Raw genomic sequence first — 26,500 nt, 5'->3', positions numbered from 1 at the left:
ATGAATAAAGAGAGACAGGCAGACAGGAAGAATAGGACTCGGAGTTTCCTGTTTCCCCATTCCTATGTTCAGACCACCCTTCTCTTTCCACGTCATTGTGATACATCCCCATGGGAGAATTCTTCCACCTCAGTCACGTAAAAGCAGCCCTATCTACTAAGCAAGCTGAAGCATGCAGTTTACACCCTTTTCATTCTGGTTGACAAGACCAACATTTTCAGGAGTGACTAGAGATTTGGGGTGCCTACAAGGGTGAAAGTAACATAGAAGACTTACCGTTACGGGGGCCCGGCTCTGGGCCACCGGAAGGGGCGGGGCCTCAAGCAGAAGGGGCGGGGCTGGGGGGGTCGGCCTCCCCCAGCCAGCCCGTCCGCGCTGCCCGGGGTTGCGGTGCCGATTTAAAAGGGCCCGGGGCTCTCAGCCCCTTTTAAATCGCCGCCAGAGCCGCTGCCCCTTTCACTTCCTGCCTCCGTGCCCCCGTTGGCGGCCCTGCCAGCAGGGACCCTACCGGCAGGGCCGCCGTTAGGAGGGGGACAAAGGGGGCAGTGACGTTAAAGTGCGTGGCAGCATTTTAATGTCAGCTGCGTACGGGCTGGTACCAGCGGCCACTTCTTACTAGTACGCCATACCAGCCTGTACTGGCTTACTTTCACCCTTGGGTGCCTCCCTTTTTGGATGCTCAATGGGAGACTCTTTGAAGGGGTGTGATTTTCATAGGGTGGGTGCTTAGGCATAAATAAACAACACGAATAAAGGATCCCAACTCCGTGTGTGCCCCTCGATCCATTCTATGACAGTGGTGCAGAGTTCAGTCAACAAGAGGCTGTTAAAAATCTCAGGGGCCAGAAGAAGTACTGCCCTCTCAGTGGGCACCTATAACTGCAGGACACTGATAAGAGATGATTCGATCAGCCGTCTAGTGGAGGAGAAGGCAAGGACAGCCTGCGGCATCCTTGGTCTCTGCGAAACACAACGAAGCAAGGAGATGGAAGCGAACCGGAGAGACGAAAGTATCATCGTGTTGGAAAAAGGAGACGGTGCGAGAACCATTGGAGAAATTGGCTTCAACATCAACAAGGAATGGTCTTCAGAAATCATCTCCTGCAAGTTCAAGTCATTGCGCATTTGGACTGCTACACCTCCAACTGAACAAGAACAGAGCTCTCATGATTATTCATGTAGCGGGGGCAGTTACCTCGCTCCGATGGAAAAGGCTAGGCTGATTGGGGAAGTAGCTACAGCTGGGGCCACGCCCAAGCAGGCCACAGGTGGCCCGATAAAAGCTGAGGAATCTCCCTTCAGCCTTGGAGGGAGAAGGACCTATCTGCCTGGGAGAAAAGGGTACCTGAAGCGGAGCAGGGCTGGGGAAAGGGAAGAGGAGCTGGGGAGCTCCAGCCTGGCAACTCCCCAGGCTGAGGCCCTGTTAAAGGCCCAAGGCAGGTACTGGGGCCAAAGAGGGATAGCCCAGGGACAGGCAGAGGCAGCTGGTCCAATCCTCTTGCTGATGATGAGTGGCCATTACAGACTGCAGTTTGCCCCAGTGAGAGGGGGGCTAGCTGATGACTGGCAGTAGCCACTGAGGCAAGGTGGGTTTAGAGGGTTGGGGGTTCCCCATGGAGGGGAAACCCAGAGTAAGGGGGTACTGCTGGGTAGAACCCTGAGGTAAAGGGACACGGGGGCCTGCGGCAGGTGAGACACCAGCCAGCAAAGAAAAGAGCTAATTCCCAGGAGATGCTGCACTGGTGAGTCCGCGATCTGCTACAATTCGAATCTATGCTCCCACAAGCAAAAATGACAATGTGGAAGAATTCTATCAGGAGCTCGAGGAAACCCTTGCTCAAAAATCCACATATACAATCGCGATGGGAGATTTCAACGCCAAAATTGGAAGAGGAAAAGAAGGTGAAAAGTTCATTGGAAGGTACGGCATCGGTGAACGAAATCCATGAGGAGAGTGACTGGCAACTCTGGCGGAGGTGAAAGGAATGTTCATTGGTAACACCTGGTTTAAGAAGAAGGCCAAGAGGAGGTGGACATTGATCGCGCCCAATGAGAAGAAGAACAAGAACGAGATTGACTATAGTATGATCGATAAGTGGCACATTGTACAAGACATCTTAGTACTTCAACTTCAAAGAAAAGGTGGAGATGAAAGCGTTAAAGATGGCAAATCAGAGACAGCGGCCAAAAGTATTCAATGAGGCAATCTTGAAATCGAACATTTCCAAAGAAGACTGGAGTCCTATAGATAACTGTTATGAGGATCATAAAAACTTCACTGATAAATTGACGCAACGTGTGAAATTAGCTGAGAAAGAAAGAGCGAAAAGAGTGAGGGGAAGAATCTTGGAGGAACCGTGGAACTTGCTCGAGAAGCAGAGGCATATGAAGTGAAATTATGGTGACAAACTTGAGTACTCCCTCCTCTGCAAGTTGATAAGATGACGACTAAAGGAGGACTTCAAGAAGTACCGAAATGAAAGGCTCTTAAAGATGGCTGAAGATCGCAGAAGCCTCAAAAAATGCAAGAGGGAACTGACACTGCACAGGTCAACAATAATGGTGCTGAAGAACAGGGATGAAAAACCAGTAATTGACAGAACAGGGACAGAAATGATCTGAACTGTTCGCGTCTCGGATAAATGTCCCAGTACCAACACTTCAACAGACCAACAGGCACATAGCTCCCAATCCTCTTCAGTGAGGTTCGACATGCAGTTCCCCAAATGAAGGAAGGAAAAGCCCTAGGTAAAGATGGACTGGCAATCAAAATGATAAGAGCTGGAGGCCAAGACCTCTGGGAAACCCTTGCTCAGAGGTTTAGCCGTTACTTGGAAATGCAGACGATACCATGTAGCTGGAAGGAGTCCAACACCATTCTGCCATACAAGAAGGGCGATTGTGAAGATCTCAAGAACTATCGTCCAGTTTGCCTGCTCTCACGTCTACAAGCTGTTCACTAAAATAATAACAAACCGACTCTCACAGAGTCTGGACGAGTAGCAGCCGAGAGAGCAGGCAGGCTTTTGAAGGAATTTCAGCACAATGGACCATATTTTCACTAGAAACCAGTTATTGTAACGCTCAAGTGAATACAAATTCCCTTTATGTATTGCCTTCGTTGACTTTAAAAAAGCGTTTGACAGCGTAGAGATCAATGTAGTGTTGAAAGCTCTTGCAGAGCAGGGCATTGACACAAACTATATCAAACTATTAAAGGAAGCAAATTCTGACTGCACTTCAGATATAACTTTGATACCCACCTTCACATTCCAGTTAAGAAAGGTGTCAAATAAGGAGACACAGTTTCACCGAAACTCTTCACAGCGTGCCTTGAAAGGTAATGAGGCAGATGAATTGGAAGGGTGGAATCAACATCAACGGGGAGCAGTTAAACCATCTCAGATTCGTGGATGATATTGTGTTGATCGCTGAAAATACTATCAAATTACAGAAAATGCTGCGAGAATTCAACACAAAAAGTAGCCGGAGTCAGAAGCCAGGCAAGGGAGCAGGGCTGGAGCAGATTTGAGTGAGATAGGAGCAGGTCTGGAAAAAGGCTGGGAACGAGGCGGGTTCAGGAGACATCGCAGCTGCAGGTGTATGCATTGAGCAGCCGGTGACCTGCCACTGCTGCTGAGCTTAAAGCACGCCTGTTGGCTCCTTGCAGCCAATGGGGTGGGCCGGCCAATCAGGCGATTCTGCTGCAGCTCAGCTGGGCTCATTAACTGACCTGAGCCAGCTAGCCCCAGGCTCAGCTAAGGGAACACAAACCCATTGTTCCATCTTCTGACCCTGGGGCTAAGGCCAATGAGCCTCCTGCCCTACTTCTGGAGCAGGATTATGCTTCAGGCCAGCTATAACCCTCAGTCAGCTTCTCCCCAGCTGGCTCCTTTTTTACTCTCTCCTTTCACCTGTTGGCTGGCAGAGGTCACCATGTGGACACCCTCTTCCTGCTAGCTCCTCTGGGAGCACCTCTCCTTAAAAGCCTCCTCTCTTTTGGAGCACAGCCCTCCAACAGAGCAGTGGTAGCCTCCTATCAGGTCCAGGCACTCATTAGTCAATTAGCTGCCAGCCAGCCACCTCAGCAGTTAATTATTTGCAGGTGGGCCAAGCTGGCTTGTTCTCCTTAAAGAAGCCATCACAAATAGATTGGACCCTGATTCCCCTTCAAGGGGCCGTCCATCCTACGACGAGACCAATAACAAGTGGTTACCCAAGTATAGGACATTTTAGCAGGGTTATAGCCTGCCTAATATATAGATTGATTTCTTGTATGCTGATAAAAGTGTCATTCTTAAGGAATGTTTCTACTAGCCCCTACTTAATATGAATTGCTTCCTATGGCATATAAATGGCCAGGCTAGAAATTTCATGACCTTTCAGAGTGAGAAACTATATCATCTTTCATATGAATCTCTTCCCCGAAACCTCAGTGGGCTTAGAAAAGCAGCATTCAGACCCAACGGAAGATTGAAAACCTGAGCTTTTATGGCTGCACGAGCATAGATTCCCAGCCAACATTGCAATCTTTCTTTTCTCCATAAGTCAAATATTTCTATTGCACTATGAAGTGACATACCCATCAATTTATATAAACGGAACACATTTCCAGGAACTGCTGTTACAGACTCCTCTTCCAATAACAAGAGCGGGGCGGCTGACCTTGGGTCTGATCCTAGAGTCCTTATGCCTGTTAAATCCCAACTGGCTACAGCGAGAGTTTTGCCTAAGCAAAGACTTCAGGATCTGGTTCTCGCTTATTATAACCACTGTGCAGGCTGGTATTCCAGTCCATGGAGCAGAACAGCGGAAAGACTCACGAATGTCTCTCCCCCAGCTCTGTCACCTGGTGCTCAGCATCCTGCTTGTATGAAGGCCAAATATTTACTGGCAAGTAAAGATGACATTACAGCTGATGTTCTGCAAGACATCCCTCATTCATAAATCTCCTTGAATACACGTCTCAATTAGATCATCAGCTTGAAAGCTCTTTCCCCCACCTGCATCCTCCACAGTTTTATGCCCCCATCTCTGCATACCAAGTTCTCTAGACACCAGGGCATGCTGACACTGTGTTTTAAACTCAGAGCCCAGGTTTTCCAACTTAGCTCGTGGGGCTCGCGCTATGGTGCTAAAACCAGCTTGCAACTCTGCGTGGAGTTCAGGCTCTGAAACCCAGAGAGGCAGGGGTGGGCTTGAGAATCGGAGCTCCAGCCCGAGTCGCAGTGTTTACATGGTTGCTTTTAGTGCGGTCGTGCGAACCCAAGTCTGCAGACCTGGGCTCCGAGACTCGTTTCTGCACGTTTTAAAACACAGTGTAGACTTACCCACGATAAACTCCTCAGACACTGAAAGGCTTGATTCAATGCCCACTGAAGACAGTAGAAAGATTCCCCACTGACTTCAGCGGGCTTTGGATCAGGCCCAGAGCTCTCAACGGGGTTTTGATGCAGCCTGTGGGATGCCTGGGAGTTGCCAGTGCAGACATCAGTTGGCACAAAGCAGAGAGATCCTTGCTCTGTTAAATCATCAGTCAGAATCAAAAAGGGGGTTTCTTAACCATAAACCCGATAAGGGGAAAAATGCATGCAAATCATTATAGAAAACAAATTAAAGCTTTTCATCTGGGGATTACATTTGAGCAACTATCCTGTGCCTCTAACATGCTATTAGTCTGTAGCAATGGTATTCTCTCCTGTTTATTTTTATAACCTTTGCATAACTAACGCTGTGCATATTTGCATATTATCCTATTGGAAAAAAAACCACAAAACCCAGCACAAGAACCAAAAGGGCATTTCCAAATGTTACATGTCTCCAAATGAAAATGCCTTTTTCGGGACGAGATTTGTTTTCATTAAATGGTTTTTAATCCTGAAAGTGAGAAGACAGCTGTTCCCAAGTTGAATAAACACTGCTGTTTGCTAGAAAAGCTGCAACCTGAAAATTTCTACAACACTCAAGACAAAATTAAAGCTTCAAACCCAATGATGCAGTGAGGCACAAAATGGATGGAACTGGAATCCAAGACTATAAACACGGTTCAAAAAAGAACTAGATAAGTTCCTGGACGATAGGTCCCTCAATGGCTATTAGCCAGGATGGGCAGGGACAGTGTCCCTAGCCTCCGGTTGCCAGAAGCTGGAAACGGGTAACAGGGGATGGATCACTTGAAGATTACCTGTTCTGTTCATTCTCTCTGGGGTACCTAGCATTGGCCACTGTTGGAAGACAAGATAGTGGGCTAGCTGGACCTTTGGTCTGACCCAGCATGGACGTTCTTATCTTCTTATGGATTCGCTCTTCCCACTCAAGGTTCTCATGGGGAAACCTCAAAAGGCACAGATGCCGACCAGAATCTTAAGAGAATTCCACAGGATACTTTACATATTCCCTGTTATGCCTTTCTGAGGGCAAGTTCAGAGCAAAATCCAGGTCTTTTCTGTACATCTCAGATTGCTTACGTGCAATACAGAGCTTCATCAGTACTCGGTTCCTATGCAAGTCTCCCATTACCAGCAATGGGAGTTCTACTCTAGAACAGGCAAGAGGGGGACGAAAAGCTGGATCTTAGACTAGGAATTTGTACTTTATGGGGTAAGGAACATTTTTCAAGTCCTTCAGGCCAAAAGTAATTGCAAGCTACCTTTAAAAGGTAGGAAGAATGGCTCTCATTGTGAGGACCTTTTCATTAACATTCAAGAAAACTGCCCAGCTAAGTCCTGTCTCTTGCCTCCACGTTGGACATCAGTTGTCCATGTGTCATTTCTTTTTAATTTGACAATTTTGTGTACCAGCATTTTCACCAGAACCTCGGAGAATGGGATTTGTTGCTTAAGACAATGCAAACTTTGGATCTGGAATTCAAATGCTCCAAAGGTTGGGGGTGTTCAAATCTGGGGCTATAGCTTGGAACCATCTCTAGGAAAACATGTGCTTCCCTTTTATTACTATTATTATTCATTATTATCTACATAAAAGATTCCAGGATTGTCCCTCTGAAGCCTAGAATGTCTGCTGAGTCAGTGTGAAGCAATGGAAACAGCATGGCTGAGAGCTCATTTTGTTTAGAATATCACCAGCTTCAATGATCACTGGGATTCAAGGATTGTTGCTGCCCAATTTTAGAGCCGTCAGCCACTTGGTCTTTTCAAATTACATCTGTGCAGCAGCATGGGCTTTCAGCTACAATAAGGCACGTACTTATGCTGTGCCAAGAGTCCTAGACCATTGTGATATCAGAGATAACTCAACCAACCCAATACCTTTACTCTCCAGCTAATTTGCATGCAACAATTTCATTGGCTGTATGAGGGAGGCTGCACAGATGGTGGATTACTTGGCCCAACTGCTACAGTTCACCCGGTTCAATCATCCCCGGGATTCACGGTTTGCGAAGGTCCAAGTTTTAAAGTTCTCGGCTATTTTCAGCTTTTTTGCACATACAACTTTACGACAGCGTGAGCTTTCGACGACTAGTTAGTTTGTTTTACTGTAGCACCTAGGAGCCCTACTCACAGACCAGGGCTCCACTACGGTAGGTGCTGTACAAGCAAAACAAAAAGCTAGCTCCTGCCCCAAAGAGCTTTCAGATGCCTGCTCCTGCAACACAACAATATTAGGGAAGGCCACTCTGAAAGAGGGGCTCACTTTAATGTCTTTGAATTTTTTGACAACCAATCCACTCCAGTCTCCCAACTTGAGAGAGAGATTTTTGGGGACTGGATAGGTTGGAGGACTATTAAGCGCTCCAGATTCCAGGTTCCAATATGACATAGGTCAGCAGTGACTGAGGGCAGTCGCCATTTTGATAAGCTGGGAAGTCTAATTCCCAATGGACTGTTCTACAAGGCCACCCTCACTGTTGGCCCACTTTTGTTGACAGTCTCGGCCGACAGGCCAACAGCTGAGGGGTTATGATTTTGTTTGAGCATTGCTGAAATTTTCAGGCTGAAGCATTCAGTGTTCATCTGACTTAGGAACACCTGTCTTTAATGGAGGAGATCCCTTCAGGCCAGGGGGGAAGCACATTGATAGGACAGATATGCAAGGAGCATACTGGCCCTGTTCTGGTGATGGAGGACAACAGCCTCAGGGCTGTCAATCCACCACCAACCCCTTTCAAAAAAGCCCAGATCTGACCGCTTTATACACTCGGAGGCCTTAGCCAGTTCAGAGGGTGAGAATTCACTTCGCTCTTTACAGGAAAAGAGCTATTAATTATCTCTTATCTTGCTGCACTATAAACAGAGAGTGATGTATAAACAGACTCCTCATTTAAACTGCATTAAACTTTTTCCCTGTTGGATTTTTAATTTCCATATGTTTGCTGCCTTTTCTCTTGTAAAACACGTCTTGATCGCTTCAAAATGTGACAAAGCAGCTCAGGCCCCAAATCTGGCCTTGCAAGCCAACATCGGTTATATGCACATGGAGCTGGAAACAAGAGTTGTCTTCACTGAGGTTAAACTTTGTACGTCCCACACACCAAGATTACATATATAATGGGCAAAATGGGTTTCCATGCCATGATGCCGTATGCAACTGCCCAGATGAGCCTGCAAATCCTGACTTGGATGCATACATCACAGTGTATTGCCCGAGTGAGTAAGCACATGGGAGTTTGAAATCTGGGCCACTATTTCCCCTTGGGCTTTAACAGAAGTAGCACCAATCACATTTCCTATTGTGACAGGGTCGGGCAAGACGGCTATAGGAGAGTAATAGAAGGCAGATATATTAGCCCCAGGTTAAGTAGGTCCCTTTTCCCTGGGTAAGGTAACAGGGAAGGTTCCAGAACAATCAGGAACCTTCTGGAGACAATTAAGACAGACAGGCTGATTAGAACACCTGCAGCCAATCAAGAAGCTGCTAGAATCAATTAAGGCAGGCTAATCAGGGCACCTGGGTTTAAAAAGGAGCTCACTTCAGTTTGTGGCGTGCATGTGAGGAGCTGGGAGCAAGAGGCGCTAGGAGCTGAGAGTGAGAACACGGACTGTTGGAGGACTGAGGAGTACAAGCATTATCAGACACCAGGAGGAAGGTCCTATGGTGAGGATAAAGAAGGTGTTGGGAGGAGGCCATGGGGAAGTAGCCCAGGGAGTTGTAGCTGTCACACAGCTGTTCCAGGAGGCACTCCAGACAGCTGCATTCTACAGGGCCCTGGGCTGGAACCCGGAGTAGGGGGCGGGCCCAGGTTCCCCCCAAATCCTCCCAACTCCTGGTCAGACACAGAAGGAGTTGACCTGGACTGTGGGTTCAGAAAAACGGCCAAGCTGAGGGCTGCTGTGAAGCTCCAAGGCGAGCAAATCCGCCAATAAGCGCAAGACCCACCAAGGTAGAGCAGGAACTTTGTCACACTATGAAACAACTGAGTCTCAAAATATTGGTTGCCATGATGAAAAATGGAAACCAGTGGTCTGGTCCTGTGAGGTGCTGAGCACCGGCAGTCGGATTCTGAACTCACTTAACTCCCACTGAAGTGAACAGGAGCCAAGTATCCTCACAACCAGGCATTTGGCACCTGGCAGACTCAACACCTAAAAGCTATAAGCAGGGGATGCCGTGGAATCCTGTCAGTGCAGAAAATCACATTCCCCTTGCTCTGGTCATTAGTCCAGATCTTCAGCTAATCTCAGAGTTTTAATGGTGCCCTCTGTCTTCTTGCTGACTTCATTCATACCCAAGTATGTGCTTTCCAGGCCATTAAAGCAATCTCCAAGCTGTGGGCAAGCTTTCTAAGACTTCCACCCCTCTCTAATAAGCTCTGTTTATGACGCTGGGTCTTGCTGCTCAGCACCGTAGACCAGAGAGCAGCTTGTCTGAATGCACATTGCACAGAAGCCTGTCAAATTACTTACAACAGATTTCACAGCTCAGTCGCTAATTCTCATGTTGCTTAAGGAATGAATGATTAGAAAGGGAATTGATTAGCAGTAATGAGATAATCAGATTAGGAACACAGTCAACTGACCTAGTCATGCTTGCTTTGGCTTGCCTCGCTGGTAAATCCCCTCCGTTTTTTTGCTCCATTATTTCAATTAAACCAAGCGGTTTGTAAGCTGCAGCGGAGGAGGGGGGAATCGCTTTTTTGGGAACGTTACATAACGAACACAAGTCAGTGAGCAGCGATTTGCTAAAGGCTTTGCAGTGTGCCTCCTGGCACGCCCTCAGGGGCTCCAGAGCGCTCCACTTGGAAAGACATTTGCCAGCATCTGTAGGCTCTGAAAGCAAAATGAGGACAAAACCTTTCCTCGTGCTACTGTGAGAAAGTTCGTTGCTGCTGTGGGTAATGTTATTACTAGCTACACAAGCTGTAGAGTCACAATTTATGAGGCCAGAAAGGACTATTTGTGATTATCTAGTCTGCGCTCCTGTCTAACCCAGGCCATAGGACTGCTCTTTACCCATTCCTGTTTGAGACAGAGCATGTATCATCTAGGAAAACATCCCATCTTTATTTTAAAATTGCCAGTGGTGAAGAATCTACTGTACCTTTGGTCAATTATTTCAGTGGTTAATTACCCTCACTGTTAAGAAATTGCACCTTGTTTCTAGTCTGAATTTTTCTAGCTTCAACTTCCAGCCATTGGATTTTGTTATACGTTGGTCTGCTAGACTGGAAAGCCCTCTGTTATCAAATTTCTGTTCCCTTTACAGGTACCATAGACTGTGATCAAGTCGCTCCTTAACCTTCTCTTTGTTAAGCTAAACACATTGAGCTCTTAGAGTCTATCACTAGAAGGCATGTTTTTCTAATCGTTCAGTCATTAATGTGGCTCCTCCCAGAACCATCTTTAATATATCAACATCCTTTTTGAACTGCAGACACCAGAACTAGACACAATATTTCAGCAGTGGTCTCCCCAGTGCCAATTACATAGTGTGACAGGGTCGGGCCGGATGGCTACAGGAGAGTAATAGAAGGCAGATATACTAGCCCCAGGTTAAGTAGGTCCCTTTTCCCTGGGTAAGGTAACAGAGAAGGTTCCAGAACAATCAGGAACCTTCTGGAGACAATTAAGACAGACAGGCTGATTAGAACACCTGCAGCCAATCAAGAAGCAGCTAGAATCAATTAAGGCAGGCTAATCAGGGCACCTGGGTTTTAAAAAGGAGCTCACTTCAGTTTGTGGTGTGCGTGTGAGGAGTTGGGAGCAAGAGGCACTAGGAGCTGAGAGTGAGAACATGGACTGTTGGAGGACTGAGGAGTACAAGCATTATCAGACACCAGGAGGAAGGTCCTATGGTGAGGATAAAGAAGGTGTTGGGAGGAGGCCACGGGGAAGTAGCCCAGGGAGTTGTAACTGTCACACAGCTGTTCCAGGAGGCACTCGAGACAGCTGCATTCCACAGGGCCCTGGGCTGGAACCCGGAGAAGAGGGCGGGCCCGGGTTGCCCCCAAATCCTCCCAACTCCTGGTCAGACACAGGAGGAGTTGACCTGGACTGTGGGTTCACGAAAACGGCCAAGCTGAGGGCTGCTGTGAAGCTCCAAGGCGAGCAAATCTGCCAATAAACACAGGACCCACCAAGGTAGAGGAGGAACTTTGTCACAATAGGTAATAACAACTTCCTCTTCTCCTGTTTCTACATCCAAGGATTGCATGAGCTCTTTTGGCTGCTGCATTGCACAGGATGCTCATGTTCAGCTGATTATCCACAATGATCACCTGGGTCTTTTTCAGAGTCATTGTTCCCAGGAGAGAGACCCCCATCAGCAATGTGATACATGCTAATATCATTCTGGGGAGTATTAGGAGGAGGGTCAAATGTACGACACAGGATGTAATTGTCCTGCTCTCCTCAGCACCGGTGAGGCCTCAGCTGGAAAACGGTGTCCAGCTCTGGGTCTCACACTTTAAGAAAGATGTGGACAAAATGGAGAAAGTCCAGAGAGAGCAACAAAAACTATCAAAGGTTTAGAAAACTTGACTTATTGGGAAAACGGATATTTTTGAGAAAAGACGACTGAGAGGGGACCCAATAACAGTCTTCACATATGTTAAGGGCTGTTATAAAGAGAACAATGATCAATTGTCTCCATGTCTTTAAAAGGGGTACAAAGAGGACCTGGGGAATTATACACCAGTCAGTCTACCTTCAATACCTGGATTTTATTTAGCGTGTGCATAGTCATCTAGCCCAGCAATGGCATCTTCAGTGGGGTGATGCAGTTCTTCGCGGCCACCGCTGAACCTAGTCAGCAGGCATTTCTCGACAATGTGTGTCATCGTCTGTGTTGCACCGCAGCTGCACAAAGGGCTGTCATGAAGGCCCCAGCGATACTGGCTGGCTGCACAGAGACTTTGCCCGGTCCGGAATCTGTTCAACGGGGACCATTGGAGACAGGGCAGGTCAAAACCAGGCGGGCAAATTTTGGGGTCAGCGACGAGGGACTGGTTGGGGATTATAACAGATAGCCATTCCTCTTGCCAGAGTGCTTCTGCCCTCACATCCTGGCGGGGTGGATGAGACCATAATGGGCGATGTGACGGCAAACGTGCAGCTGGTGGTATAAAAAGGTCATTGTGCAGCGGTAGGCTTGAGTTGGTGCATACTTTCTCCAGTAACTTGCAAGTGGCAACCTCTCATCTGATAGGAGGAGGAGCAATATTGCTCAGAACTGGGAGCCGTGGAAGTGGAGTCGGACACAGGGTACCGGAGATGATACGCATGGAGGCATGTAACTGCGTATCCACCAGTTTGGTGTGTGACGATTGGCTCCAAACTGGTGCACAGGACTCCACCACCGAATACGCGGTGGCAAGAGCTGACGTCCATGGAGCTGGAGCACGAGCACCCCATGACAAACCTGCCAGTTTGCTAAGAAGATTGTTGTGCATCTTAACTTTAGCCTAGAAAGATACCTAGAAAGATACTTATAAACAATCAGTTTGTAAGCATTTAGAGGATAATAGGGTAATAAGGAACAGCCTACATGGATTTGTGAAGAACAAATTATGCCAAACCAACCTCATTTCCTTCTTTGACAGGTTACTGGCCTAGTGGATAGGGGGAAGCAGTAGATGTGACATATCTTGATTTTAGTAAGGCTTTTGACACTGTATCACAAACTAGGGAAATGTGGTGTACACGGTATTACTATAAGGTTAGGTGCACAACTGACTGAAAGACCATACTCAAAGACTATGCTGCCAGACTGCAAGGGCTTAGCTAGTGGAGTCCCTTAGGAGTCAGTCCTGGGTCCGGTACTATTCAATAGTTTCACTAATGACTTGAATAATCATTCAAGTGGATGGAGAGTATGTGTATAACCTTTGCAGAGGACACCAGGCTGGGAGGGGTTGCAAGCACTTTGGGGGACAGGATTAGAATTCAAAATGACCTTGACAAACTGGAGAATTGGGCTGAAATCAACAAGATTAAATTCAATAAAGATAAGTGCTAAGTACTTCACTTAGCAAGGAAAAATCAAATGCAAAACCACAAAATGGGGAATAACTGGCCAGGTGGTGTACTCCTGAAAGGGATCTGGGGGCTATAGTGGATCACAAACTGAATACAAGTCAACAGTGTTGTGCAGCTGCTAAAAATGCGAATATCATTCTGGGATGCATCAACAGAAGTGTCATATGTAAGACATGGGAGGTAACTGTCCCGCTCTACTCAGCATTGCTAAGGCCTGAGCTGAAGAACTGTGTCCAGTTCTGGGCACCTCACTTTACAAAAGCAGGGGCCCCACTGGAAAGAGTCCAGAGGAGCGCTACAGCAATGAAAAAAGATTTAGAAAACCTGACCCACGAGGAAAGGTTAAAAAACAAAAAAACGGGACATGTTTAGTCTTGAGAAAAAGAGACTGGGGCATGGGGAGAGCTGATAACAGTCTTCAAATATGTTAACGGCTGTTATAAGGAGGACAGGGACCAATTGTTTTTCCATGTCCACTGATGGTAGGACAAGAAGTAATGGTCTTAATCTGCAGCAAGGGAGATTTAGGTTAAATATTAGGAAAAACTCTCTCACTATAAGGGTAGTTAAGCTCTGGACCAGGCTTCCAAGGGAGGTCGTGGAATCCCCGTCATGGGAGGTTTTTCAGAACAGGCTGGACAAACGCCTGTCAGGGATGGTCCAGGTTTACTTGGTGCTGCCTCAGCACAGGGGGCTGGACTTGATGATTTCCTGGGGTCTCTCCCAGCCCGACATTCCCAAGATTCTAGGATACCTGCACTTGAAGGGCAGAGTGGGAATCAGTATGGGGCCAGCTTTCATTCTCAAGCTCCTAAAGGGATTTCTAAAATGATGAAAAGTGACTTCAAAGTGATGCCTCAGGAAATTGAGCTGCAAAGTTTAAAAGGATACTGTCAAAGACTTGTTAGGAAATCTCTCTTAATAACAAGAGTCGACGTAGGACATATTAGCATAAGGAGCTACTTTCCATCCCCCAGGGTAGATGAACATTTTGCTTTGTATTAAACAGCAACAACATTGAGTATTATTATTTGCCTTGACGAAAAACAAACTGAAGCATTTCCTGGAGAAAAGGACAATAGGACAACTTGAGTAGCTTCTGCGCAGAGAAGCTGGGAATGGGCGACAGGGGATGGACCACTTGATGATGGCCTGTTCTGTTCATTCCCTCTGGGGCACCTGGCACTGGCCACTGTTCGAAGACAGGACACTGGGCTAGATGGACCTTTGGTCTGACCCAGTACGGCCGGTCTTATATGTTCTTATGTTGCACACAAAGCACTGGCAGGCCACCCCCTGTGGGTCAAGTGCAGTGCTGCATTCGCACCTCCTGGTTTCCCGTTCACCATCAGAACCTAACGCCCGAGCACCACAGTGGCACACGAACCACCTTCTGCAGCCCGAGACTGACCTATAAATAAATCAGCAGGATTAAAATGTGTCTGTGATGGCGCATTAAGGCAATAGAACAGCAGGCGGGTGACTCACGCTGCATGCAGCAGTAATAGCCAGAGCTCAGCGGAATCGTTATCAATAGCCTATAGATCTGGTCTGTTGCCTCACAGTCAGACCTCCCATGTAACAGCGACTTCGAAGGAGAGAAATTATGCTCCTGGGCGGAAAACCAGGAAGACTCCTAATCACCTCAGAGATAACAAAGGAAGGCAGGCTTTATCGCCAGACAGCTGGGTGGGTCCACGTTCAGTGGAACTCAACAGCATTTCCTCCTTAGCTAAGAGACAGCAGGAGCCGTGGCCAAAACCCATTTCCTAGTGTATTCATATCCAACAAAGAGCCTTTTAAATGACACAAGAAAAAAAAAAGCCAGAAAACATCAGTGACTTGAATTTTCAGAGGTTCAGAGCACCGACTGGTTCTTACCTAGCCGGTATGGGCTACAGGTGCTCAGTGTTGCATCAGAAGAAAATAATAAAGGTACAGAGGCTATGGGGCCTTAAGTCCTCTTTACACAGCTCTGGAAGCGTAATGAGGGCATAGCGTGGGTTATACCTGTGTTCCCACCTTTACTCTGCTAGAATCATAGACTATTATGGTTGGAAGAGACCTCGGGAGGTCATCTAGTCCAACCCCCTGCTCAAAGCAGGACCAACCCCAACTAAATCATCCCAGCCAGGGCTTTGTCAAGCCAGGCCTTAAAAACCTCTAAGGATGGAGATTCCACCACCTCCCTAGGTAACCCATTCCAGTGCTTCACCACCCTCCTAGTGAAACAGTGTTTCCTAATATCCAACCTAGACCTCCCCCACTGCAACTTGAGACCATTACTTCTTGTTCTGTCATCTGCCACCACTGAAAACGGCCGAGCTCCATCCTCTTTGGAACCCCCTTCAGGTAGTTGAAGGCTGCTATCAAATCCCCCTTCACTCTTCTCTTCTGCAGACTAAATAACTCTAGTTCCTTCAGCCTCTCCTCGTAAGTCATGTGCCCCAGCCCCCTGATCATTTTCATGAGGTGCAGTAACCTTGCTGTAAATGGTTTCAGAGTGGTAGCCATGTTAAGCTGTATCAGCAGAAAGAACTAGGCGTACTTGTGGCACCTTAGAGACTAACAAATTTATCTGAGCATAAGCTTTTGTGGGCTAAAGCCCACTTCATCAGATGCATCCACATCTAAAAAAAGATATTTTAGAATTGGAAAAAGTACAGAGAAGGGCAACTAAAGTGATTAAGGGTATGGAACAGCTTCTGTATGAGGAGAGATTAAAAAGACTGGGAGTGTTTAGCTTGGCCAAGAGATGATTGAGGGGGGATATGATAGATGTCTATACAATCATGAACGGTGTGAGGAAAGTGAATCAGGAAGTGCTATTTACCCCTTCACAGAACACAAGAACCAGGGGTCCCCCAAAGAAATGAACACGCAGCCAGTTTAAAACAAACAAAAGAAAGTACTTCTCCATACAACGCAGAGTCAACTTTTGGAACTCATTGCTGGGGATGTTGTTAAGGCCAAAGGTATTACTGGGTTCAAAAAAGAATTAGATATGTTCCTGGAGGATAGGCTATTAGCCAAGATAGTCAGGCATGCAACCCCATGGTCTCAGTGTTCCGGAACCTCTGACTGCCTAGAAGCTGGGACTGGATGACAGGGGAGGGATCACTCAATGAATTCCCCTGTTCTGTTCATTCCCTCTGAAGCGTCTGACACTGGCCACTGTGGGAAGATAGGATGCTGGGCTAGGAGGACCATTGGTCTGACCCAGTATGGCCGTTCTTACGACCTGTGAGTGACACAGTTTGTTTTTCCAACGCTCTCCAAATCTACCTCTATGCAATGGAATTCAGAGGTTGATGGCTTTCGCCGCGTTTATGGCATGTGTGATAGGATTAATATGGTGATGGAGCGTCTCCAGCTGCCAACATTCTCCAACCCAGAGCTGAAATTTTTAGGTTAGTGCTGGGAAATGATGTCCCCAATTGCCACTGCACCTGACAAACTTTGGGAGGTTGGGGCGGGGCGGGGGTGAACATCGAATCTTTCTGTGGTGTGGTTCTGCCTAGTGTGCTTGTGCTAAAATCCAGGCTTGAGTCATTTTCTCCAAAATACAGTTCTTCCTCAGTAGATAATTCGAAGGAAGGATTTAGAAGACAGGTTGGGCATATTTTCACCATTGACGCAGCTGAGAGTAACCAAAGTACAAAGTCATACGCTGTTGCTTCTGCGTCGCACCCATTTTTAAATTTGCACTGGCTGTAGACTCAGGATGAGAGAAAGATTTCAGAGGAACTTTAAAAAAAAAAAAAAAAAAAAAGATCTGGTTTGTTGCGACACCCTCTGACGGGGTGTACGAACTCCACATTGGTGCGGCGAGGGTGAGGGCGTTGCTCTGGACTCAGGAAGCCATGCCCCGCCACCTCTGCTGGGCCTGCTCCCACTGGACGGGGAGTTCCAAAGGGAGCAGTCTAGGCTGACCAAGCAGGAGAGAAGTTGGGTGCTGCAACCTCCTGCAGAGAAGTAGCTGAGGCTCTCAGTGGCTGGGGCTGGGACTCACAGTCAAGCCACCGCAGACCTTTCAACCGCGGGTGCCAAGGATGACGAGCTGCTGCCGATCGAGGAAGACACTCGGAATCTGCCTCTCAGGTCATTCTCCGAAGACAGACGTATGGTGCAGACGGAGGAACAGAAGCAGAGGTAGGAAGTGACCCAGGGAAGAGGCGTAAGGGCACCCGTTCCTAGCCACGTAGCTGGACCATCATTTGGAGGGTCTTGGGGTTGGAACCTGGTGGAGTGGGGCGGCCCAGGTGACCCTACCCTCAGCCACTGACTTACACTACTAGAGGACACTACCACAGACTCTAGCTGCTATGCAAGGCAGCCACTGATTCTCGCCATTGGGCCACATAGTCCTGAGAATTGCCACTAGGAGACACCGCTGGCCTTAGACACAACCCCCCCCCAGCACACCCTGCCAATGGCTATAGATCAAGCGACATCCAAAGCCGCCACTAATTTCTATGACTTGGATGATCAGGCGGCATCTGCATTAGACTCAGACTTAAGAATTGTTGGGAGACAATTTCTCAGTGATCCATTGCCTGAACTGGATCAACTGGACAGATACCCAGCAGTTGCTAAGCTCTTCATCTAATTTAATACTACACTGCCAAGCCCTGCTCCTGTGGAAAGACGATTCTGTAGCACTGGACAAATCCTTCTGCCAAGAAGGAACCAATATCAGGATATGTTCAAGATTATGCTGTTATTGAAGTAAAATGCCCATTTTATGGAATGATATGCTGTCTGTACACACACACAAGAAAGGAAATGTATAAGTTTATTTACATTTTAAGAGATTTTTTCCCCATTAATTGTTGCTCTCTTCCTTCTCTTCCACTCTGTGCTTATATTATTTAAGTAGCTGACCATATACGGAGCAGACAATTGCAGCGAATATGGGAGTTGAAAGTACTTGAACTTATGGCAGAACTTTTATGTATAAATACTATGGTTGTCAAGAGATTAAAAAAAATTGTGATTAAAAAAATTAACCGCAATGAATCACACGACGAGTCACACTGTTAAAGAACAACAGAATACCAATTGAAATGTATTAAATATTTTTGGATGTTTTTCTACATTTTCAAATAGATTGATTTCAGTTACAACACAGAATACAAAGTGTACAGTGCTCACTATGTTTGATCATTTTTTATTACAAACATTTGCACTGTAAAAATGATGAACAAAGAAATCGTATTTTTCAATTCACCTCGTACAAGTACTGTAGTCCAATCTCTATTGTGAAAGTGCAACTTACAAATGTAGGTTTTTTTGCACTCAAAAAACAAAACAATGTTAAACTTTGGAGCCTACAAATCCACTCAGTCCTACTTCTTGTTCAGCCAATCGCTCAGACAAACAAGTTTGTTTACATTTGCAGGAGATAATGCTGCCTGCTTCTTGTTTACAATGTCACCTGAAAGTGACAACAGGTGTTTGCTTGGCACTGTTGTAGCCAGCGTCGCAAGGTATTCACGTGCCAGAAGCACTAAAGATTCATATGTATTGGTATTCATATTAAATCTATATTCTATTGCTTAAGAGTGTGATTAAAAGTCTGTTTAATCGTGATTAATTTTTTTGAGTTAATCGCGTAAGTTAACTGCGATTAATCGACAGCCCTAATAAAGACTTAATTACTGTTTCTGGCACACTTGTACTTATAAGTACTTCTGTAATGGTGCACTTGGCACTTATATGTAAGTCCTTTTTAAATAAGCCTCAGGGTACAATCACAATTAGCTCTATGCACCTTTACAAGTCAGCAGTGAGACTTGGGGTGTGTCTGCACTGCAATCAGGAGGTGTGACACACCTGAGCTAGCTTGGATCAGTTCCTAGAGGACCAGCAAGTGTAACATGGGAAACTTCATAAAGTTGGGAATGTTTTCCTAGGAGGTGTATGGAAAAAAATCTCTCAGGTGTGTCTACCCATGCTGCAGTCACACTTTCCAACTGCAGTGTAGACTTACCCATAATGAAAACTGATTGGTTCTGTCCATTTTTAGGGTGGTCTTTCCACTCAGGAATGAGGGACATTGGTGCTCTGCTCTGGCCCATTCTGTACCTGTTCTCTGGAAACCTAGAGGACTTTTGCTGCCAGGCCTGACAATTAGGCACCTGCCACCAGCTCTGAAAATACAGGGGCGGGGGAATTTGAACAGATACCCAGCTGTCACTTGACTTCTACCAATACAAACCCCTCCAGCATAATGCCTGGCCATCCAGCAGCACGTTAATGCAGCCCAGATTGTTTCTTAGTGGAAAACTACTTGTACATCTAGAGGTAAAAGGTAACGATCGATAAAAGTGCCACCACAGGGTGTTCTTGATTAATCATTTGCCACTGGCTTAATGTAACAAATCAAACAGATTCATCCTCTTTCACCAATACGCTGATAATGGCTCTGACATCCACTGTTATTTCCAGTTTCCTACGGATCATCTGTGTTTTTAATTCCACTCATTTAATTAGAAAGTATTATAAATTAGTTGTTTAACCACAGTAGATTTTCTTTCTGCCAAGAGGATGCAGAGTGTGCGGAAGATAGATAACACATAAACACACTCATAAATCAGCGTATTCTATTAAAGGTGGCAGGGGGCCTTATTCACTTTTTGTTCTCCCTTTCCCGTGTGCCAAAATCCTGCTTGTTAAGGATCCATCTCATGACGGATTTAACAGAGATGTTATGCGCTAGGATTTTTCTGGCAGCTTTGTTTAGTTGAAATGGTAATCATTTTAATATATGGGAGTGCTGTTCTACTTAGTGGCAGCTGCTGTTTCAGATCTCTCTCCCCATCTCTCTCTCTCATACACACACAGCCAATTTTGTGCAGCACTGCTTTCAGTTACATGACTGATGCAATAGTTTAGCACCAGTCTAGGAGAGTCGCTTTTTTGCCACCTGTGCTCTCACACTGCACGCTAAACCCTGAAATGCCCACACGCAAGGACAGACACTTGACAGGGATACATAAGCTGCACGGAAGCACACGGGCACTCGCTGCATGCTTAAATGTTCAGTGGCAAAGGGACAGGGATTAGGATTGCTGGTGGGTGCCCTCGCGACCAGGCTATAGAGGCATTCCCTTGCTTGCTCTTTTTGGCCCAATGGCTACAAATATTTCATACCACGTGGAACAGCTTCAACAGGAAAAAATGAGAGGGCATCACTGCCCCCACCTCAGAGTAGCCTATAGCCCGGTGTGTAGGGTACTTATTTACAAAATAGAACAGTGGTTCTCAACCAGGGATTTGCGTACCCCTGGGGGTACTCAGGGGTCTTTCACGGGGTACATCAACCCATCTAGAGATTTGCCTAGTTTTCCAACAGGCTACGTAACAAGCACTGGCAAAGTCAGTACAAACTAAAATTTCATACAGACTATGACCTGTTTATCCTGCTCTATATACTATACGCTGAAGTACAAGCACAATATTTATATTCCAGTTGATTTACTTTATAATTATATGGTAAAAATGAGAAAGTCAGCAATTGTTCAGTACTAGTGTGTTGTGACACTTTTCGATTTTTATGCCTGATTTTGCAAGCAAGTAGTTTTTAAGTGAGGTTAAACGTGGGGTACGCAAGACAAATCAGACTCCTGCAAGGAGTACATTAGTCTGGAAAGGTTGAGAGCCACTGGGAGCCCCAAGTTCAAATCCCTGCTGTATAGTACAGACTTGAACCAATGTTTCTCTACTCCCAGGCTATCATCCCAGAGCCAAAGGTGCAGGAGTATTTTGTGAATCTAGCCCTTCATTTCCTTTGCTTTTATTAAAAACACCTGGAACATTTTGTTCGACTTGACCCAAAATGGTTTCGGATTTTTCAGTCCAGGCAGCAAACCAGGAAAATCAGTTCCTTGCCCAGCTTTCCTGGTGAGCGGATGTGGCAACATTGCAGGTGTATACATACACAAAGACGCCGCACACCGAATTCCTGCCAACACCCACATGCTGCCTAGGCAAAGGCTCTACAGACTGCACATGCCCTGCGATCTCAGAAGCCGTCCCACTTAATGAAATCAGCTGAAGTCCCTGCAGAAATACCGATTTGTTTCAAGCCAACAGTTTCACGTGGCACCATGAAAAATCAGAATCCATTTAGACACTTGCTAATAACGATGGACATTAATGGGGTGCAATGCGGTCCACGTACCATGCTCAATATGGACCTTACTTAGGTTGTGGGTATTGTAACACCGACAGACCCCGGTTAGCAGGTGGGATTGAACCTGGGACCTCTGAAGCTTAATGCAGGAGCTTCTACTGAATGAGCTAAAAGCCACGTGGCATTTAGCTAAGGCTCTAGCAGACTCATTAATCTCCAAGTGGTATCGGTGTGTAGCGGGGTGGTCATCCGCTCTGGGCCTGAAAGGGTTGCAGCCAGCCCTGGGAAAGGGCTGGGGCTGTGAGCTAAAGGCTAGGCTGACGGGGAAGCAGCCACAGCTGGGGCCATGCCCCAATCAGGCCACAGCAGGCCTTATATAAGGCTGTGAGCCAGGAGCTCAGGCAATCTCTCCCTAGCTGTTGAGAGAGACGGGCCTGGCTGCTGGGGAGCTCACCAGGGTACCTGGGGTGGAGCAGTGCTGGGGAAGGGCAGCGGGAGCTGGGGAGCTTCAGCCTAGCAAAGCCCCAGGCTGCAGGCTGAGTTAAGGGCCCACGCAAGGGTACTAGGGATGCAGAGGGGCAGCCCAGATCTAGGCAGAGATAGCTGGTCTGACCCCCCCCCTTGCCGATGATGAGTGATTTACAGACTGCAGTCTGCCCCAGTGAGCGGGGGCCAGAGGGTGACTGGCAGTAGCCACTGAGACAAGGACGGGATAGAGGGCTGAGGGTTCCCCTGGGAGGGGAGACCCAGAGTGAGGGGGCACTGCCAGGGGGCAGCACCCCAAGGTAAAGGGGCACCAGGGTCCGGGAGGGACACTGGGGCCAGCAGCAGGCAAGACACCGGCCTGCAGAGGGCGCTCCGGGCTGGAAGAGCTAATTCCCGAGACAACCAGCAGGAGGCGCCACACTGGTGAGTCATCACCTCGCTGCATGGTGCCACCAGAGGGAACACAACCCGACACTCTGGAGGTGCGTGGGTTACAAAAACCTGAGCGGGTGTCAGCAGACTCCAAATCCCTCCCTGAATTAAATAGGGCTATGCCAGGGATGACCTTGGCATTTGTACATGATTATATAAGTAGCAAATCAATGTGCAGAATGCCACATTCTGTCTTTAGCCTAACTAAGGGCCATGCCCAGAGAGCGAGACAGAAAGGAGTTTTCAGAAGGTACAGCAGAGTTTGGTTGGCAGCCCCAGGGGCAAAGCACAGTGAGCCCGGCACATTACTGACACAGATGAGTTCACGGGCTCCGACAGACACACGACAGGAGGCGGGAAGTGAATTCCATGCCCCGTGTGCTCCTTTCCACTCCCCATCCCTCCACAATGATCGGATTGTTCATTGCCATTGTGGGCATGTATATCACTGCTCCTTAAGCCTCCTTTAATCATGAGAACAGGTTCTGTGACTTGAGAGAGGCACTCCAGGAGGGCAAGTTAAACACACTCAACCGGACTCCTGCTGCTTTAAGGATACTGCTAGTGTACTAGGTGAGGCCAATATAATCAAACTCCACACCACAACGTATTTCACTGTGTGCATGATTTCTAGACCAGGCTGATCTATGCTCAGGGCATACAAGAAATTGCACGGCTGCCAGAGGTGACACGTAACTGTGGATGGTGGGCGGGCATTGAAAGGCTCTGGGTGGGCATGTGACCACTCCACGCATTGCCTATGCCTCCAGTCCTTGGCTCACCTCAGTGGGTGGTCTGCAAAGCAGGCCACGGGAAGCACCAGGACGCTAGCAGCAGGGACGGAGAAGCAGCCCCATGTAGCGGGATGAGGGGGAGGAGCTCAACCAGCCGCCCTGTCGCTTCCTCCCTCCTTGTGCTTCACACATGCGTGGCCAGTGCCGCCACCAGGGGGAGCCGCTGCCGGGTGTCCTGGCGGGGGGCAGCCTGAGAAATCTAGGGGGGCATGTGACCCTGCGTGCCCCGCAATGCGTCACCTCTGATGGCTGCCCGGGGATCACTTGGAATAGCAGTTCCGGCATTTTCTGCACCCTGGGAGCACGGGGGCTGCTCCCTCCAGCACCCGCCAGAGAGGAGGATACCAAAAAAGGGGAGTACTCATACCCCTGCCTCTCCCCTTCCCCCTGAGGTGGGGTGGGGGGAGCAAGCTAACAGATGCAGCAAATTGCCAAGACTCAGCCCAGCATAAATGTGGAAGTTGTGGAATTGAGTTGAACTCAAGAGTTTGGGGTCTTCCAGCTCCCAGAGAGGAGTACGATATGTGGTAGGAAGGACTCAGTGAGCAGGTCACTGCCCAGCTCTCTGTATGTGGAGTCTGCAAAGAGCCATCCCTTACCTACTGTCTGATTGTCCAGGCTGGAGTCTGCCAGGCATTTCTCACGCTCATGTTCGATCGCCAGCATGATGGTGCACTCAGGAGGTGTGCTTGACACCTACAGAAAGGGCAGAGAGAGAGAGATTGACCGTCAGTAAATTATCAGCCCATCCATTCTCCCTGGCACATGTATAGCTAAAGATGCTCCCCTGGGCCAAGTAAAAAAGATAAAACAGATTGAACCAAGTGTCTTTTTATGACTGTTTAGGAGAAATAACCAAGTAACCTAATGACGGCCAAAGGAATATGGCTTCACTCAGGCAGCTTCGCTCCTGTCTGCCTTAAACAGCCCTAGTTATCTGCTTATGCTCCACTGCCAATTGACAGCACTTATGTTTTCTTGTTCACTCTGGGTACGTCTATACAGCAGCTAAACACCCATGGCTGGTCAAGGTCAGCTGACTTGGGCTCGCGGGTCTTGGGCTGTGGGGCTGTACAATTGCCGCGTAGATGTTCAGGCTTGGGCTGGAGTCCAAGCTCTGGGACCCTGCAATGGGGGAGGGTCCCAGAGCCCCGAGCCTGAACGTCTACACAGCAGTTTTTAGCCCCGCTAGCCCAAGCCCCTGTAGCATGAGTCAGCTGACCCTTACCAGCTGCGAGTCTTTTATTCCAGTGTAGATGCACCATCAAGAGCCCCGCTGGACTGGCTTGACACAAACAACGGTACCGAGGCGTTTCAGATGGGAGGCTAAAAATTCACACTGAGCCTGTCCCTACCAAGACGCTTTCCCCATATTTACATAGCTTGCTTAGCAAATGACAATTTGCTGCCCCAGCACCCCAGAATTACAGTTGTGAGCTCAAGCAACTAAAAAAATAATAAAATAATAATAATAAAAATGCCTAATGTTAAGATTGTTCCAGCATTTTTTACTTGGCCAGACTTTGTACTAGGATTTATATTATAATAGGGTCTACTAGACTAGGTAAAGAATCAAAGACCCTTTGTCCTGTATATTTTATAAGATACAGTAATAGCTAAGTATATTGCATGAAGGTTTACATTTAACAAAGGAATAAGGAATTGGATGGACACACACACACACACACAGAGTTGTGTTAACATTACCAGCACCTTATTGATTTAGGTGAAATTCCTAACTTTGTTTATTATTTCTATTGCTGCAGCACCTCCTAGCCTCAGTGGGGGATTGGGGTCTCATTGTGCAAGGTGCTGTACAAACACATAACAAAAGACAGAGAAAGAGAGAAAACAACTGATCACAACACACAAGCTGGGAATAGCCAGTGTGGCAAGGAGAGGATGACCACAGAAGTGTAATGAGCAGCAGTCATCTCCCACCAGCTGCCTAACTATTGTCAAGTGTTTTGTAGGCAAAAGGAGAATGGTGAGACTTGAAGGTGGGAAGAGCCGTTTAGTAGCTGACCTCACCATCTTAACGAGCCAATGAAGTATTTTTAAAAAGTAAAAATCTTTATTTGTAGAAAAACAAAGAAAAAAATCTGGAGGTCAAATTGTCTTATGCTGTTTACTGACTCCCCTGGCAAAGTTTATCAATTATTTTCCCACATCACTGGTTTCCAGCACAGTTTATAAACTGGGAGAACCAGTGAATTCTTTGGGCTAACAACTGCTTTCTGTGTATGGTATTGTAAGTGCAGTTCTTTGGGGGTAAATTAGCACATCGCTTTCTCAGGTTAACTCCCTTTTTCTCATCATCACTGATCCTCTCATCCTCTTTCACCTAAACTCTTATCTAATGTCTTCTCTTGTGTACGGCTTGGGCCTGGTCTACACTATAGAGTTAGGTTGACATCAGGCAGCTTATGTCAGCCTAACTCTGTAAGCATCTACTTGAAAAAGTAGCTCCCACCTCTGTAACTCACCCACTACACTGACTTAACTCCACTTTCACGAGAGGCATTGCTCTTATGTTGATGTAGTTATGTTGACGCAGTCTCCGTGCAGACACTGTTGCTTATATCGACGGTTGCTGCCTTTCAGAAACTGTCCCACAATGCCCCACACTGGCAATTAAATCGGTGCAAGCGCTCACTCCTGGTGAGGATGCACACTGTCATAAATATAAAGGGAAGGGTAAACCCCTTTGAAATCCCTCCTGGCCAGGGGAAAGCTCCTCTCACCTGTAAAGGGTTAAGAAGCTAAAGGTAACCTCGCTGGCACCTGACCAAAATGACCAATGAGGAGACAAGATACTTTCAAAAGCTGGGAGGAGGGAGACAACCAAAGGTTTTGTGTCTGTCTGTGTGCTGCTCTTGCCAGAGACAGAACAGGAATGGAGTCTTAGAACTTTTAGTAAGTAATCTAGCTAGGTATGTGTTAGATTATGATTCCTTTAAATGGCTGAGAAAAGCATTGTGCTGAATAGAATAACTATTTCTGTCTGTGCATCTTTTTTGTAACTTAAGGTTTTGCCTAGAGGGGTTCTCTATGTTTTTGAATCTAATTACCCTGTAAGATATCTACCATCCTGATTTTACAGGGGGGATTTCTTTATTTCTATTTACTTCTATTTTTTATTAAAAGTCTTCTTGTAAAAAACTGACTGCTTTTTCATTGTTCTTAGATCCAAGGGTTTGGGTCTGTGGTCACCTATG

At 47.0% G+C, this 26,500-nt stretch overlaps 1 protein-coding gene across 1 annotated transcript in view; it reads right to left on the bottom strand.

The window, feature by feature from the left end:
• LOC125631161 (vasoactive intestinal polypeptide receptor) overlaps positions 1-26,500 on the bottom strand; it is a 199,132-nt gene that overhangs the window by 103,002 nt on the left and 69,630 nt on the right. The window contains exon 2 of the mRNA XM_048837429.2: positions 23,882-23,978. Within this exon, the coding sequence (XP_048693386.1) occupies positions 23,882-23,978 (97 nt within the window). The remainder of the gene's footprint in view (positions 1-23,881; positions 23,979-26,500) is intronic.

This window comes from Caretta caretta, chromosome 2, assembly GCF_965140235.1.
Source record: "Caretta caretta isolate rCarCar2 chromosome 2, rCarCar1.hap1, whole genome shotgun sequence".
Classification (NCBI taxonomy): Eukaryota; Metazoa; Chordata; order Testudines; family Cheloniidae; genus Caretta; species Caretta caretta.
Note: the sequence above shows the minus strand (reverse complement) of the source record. Positions and strands in the feature narration are given on the sequence as shown.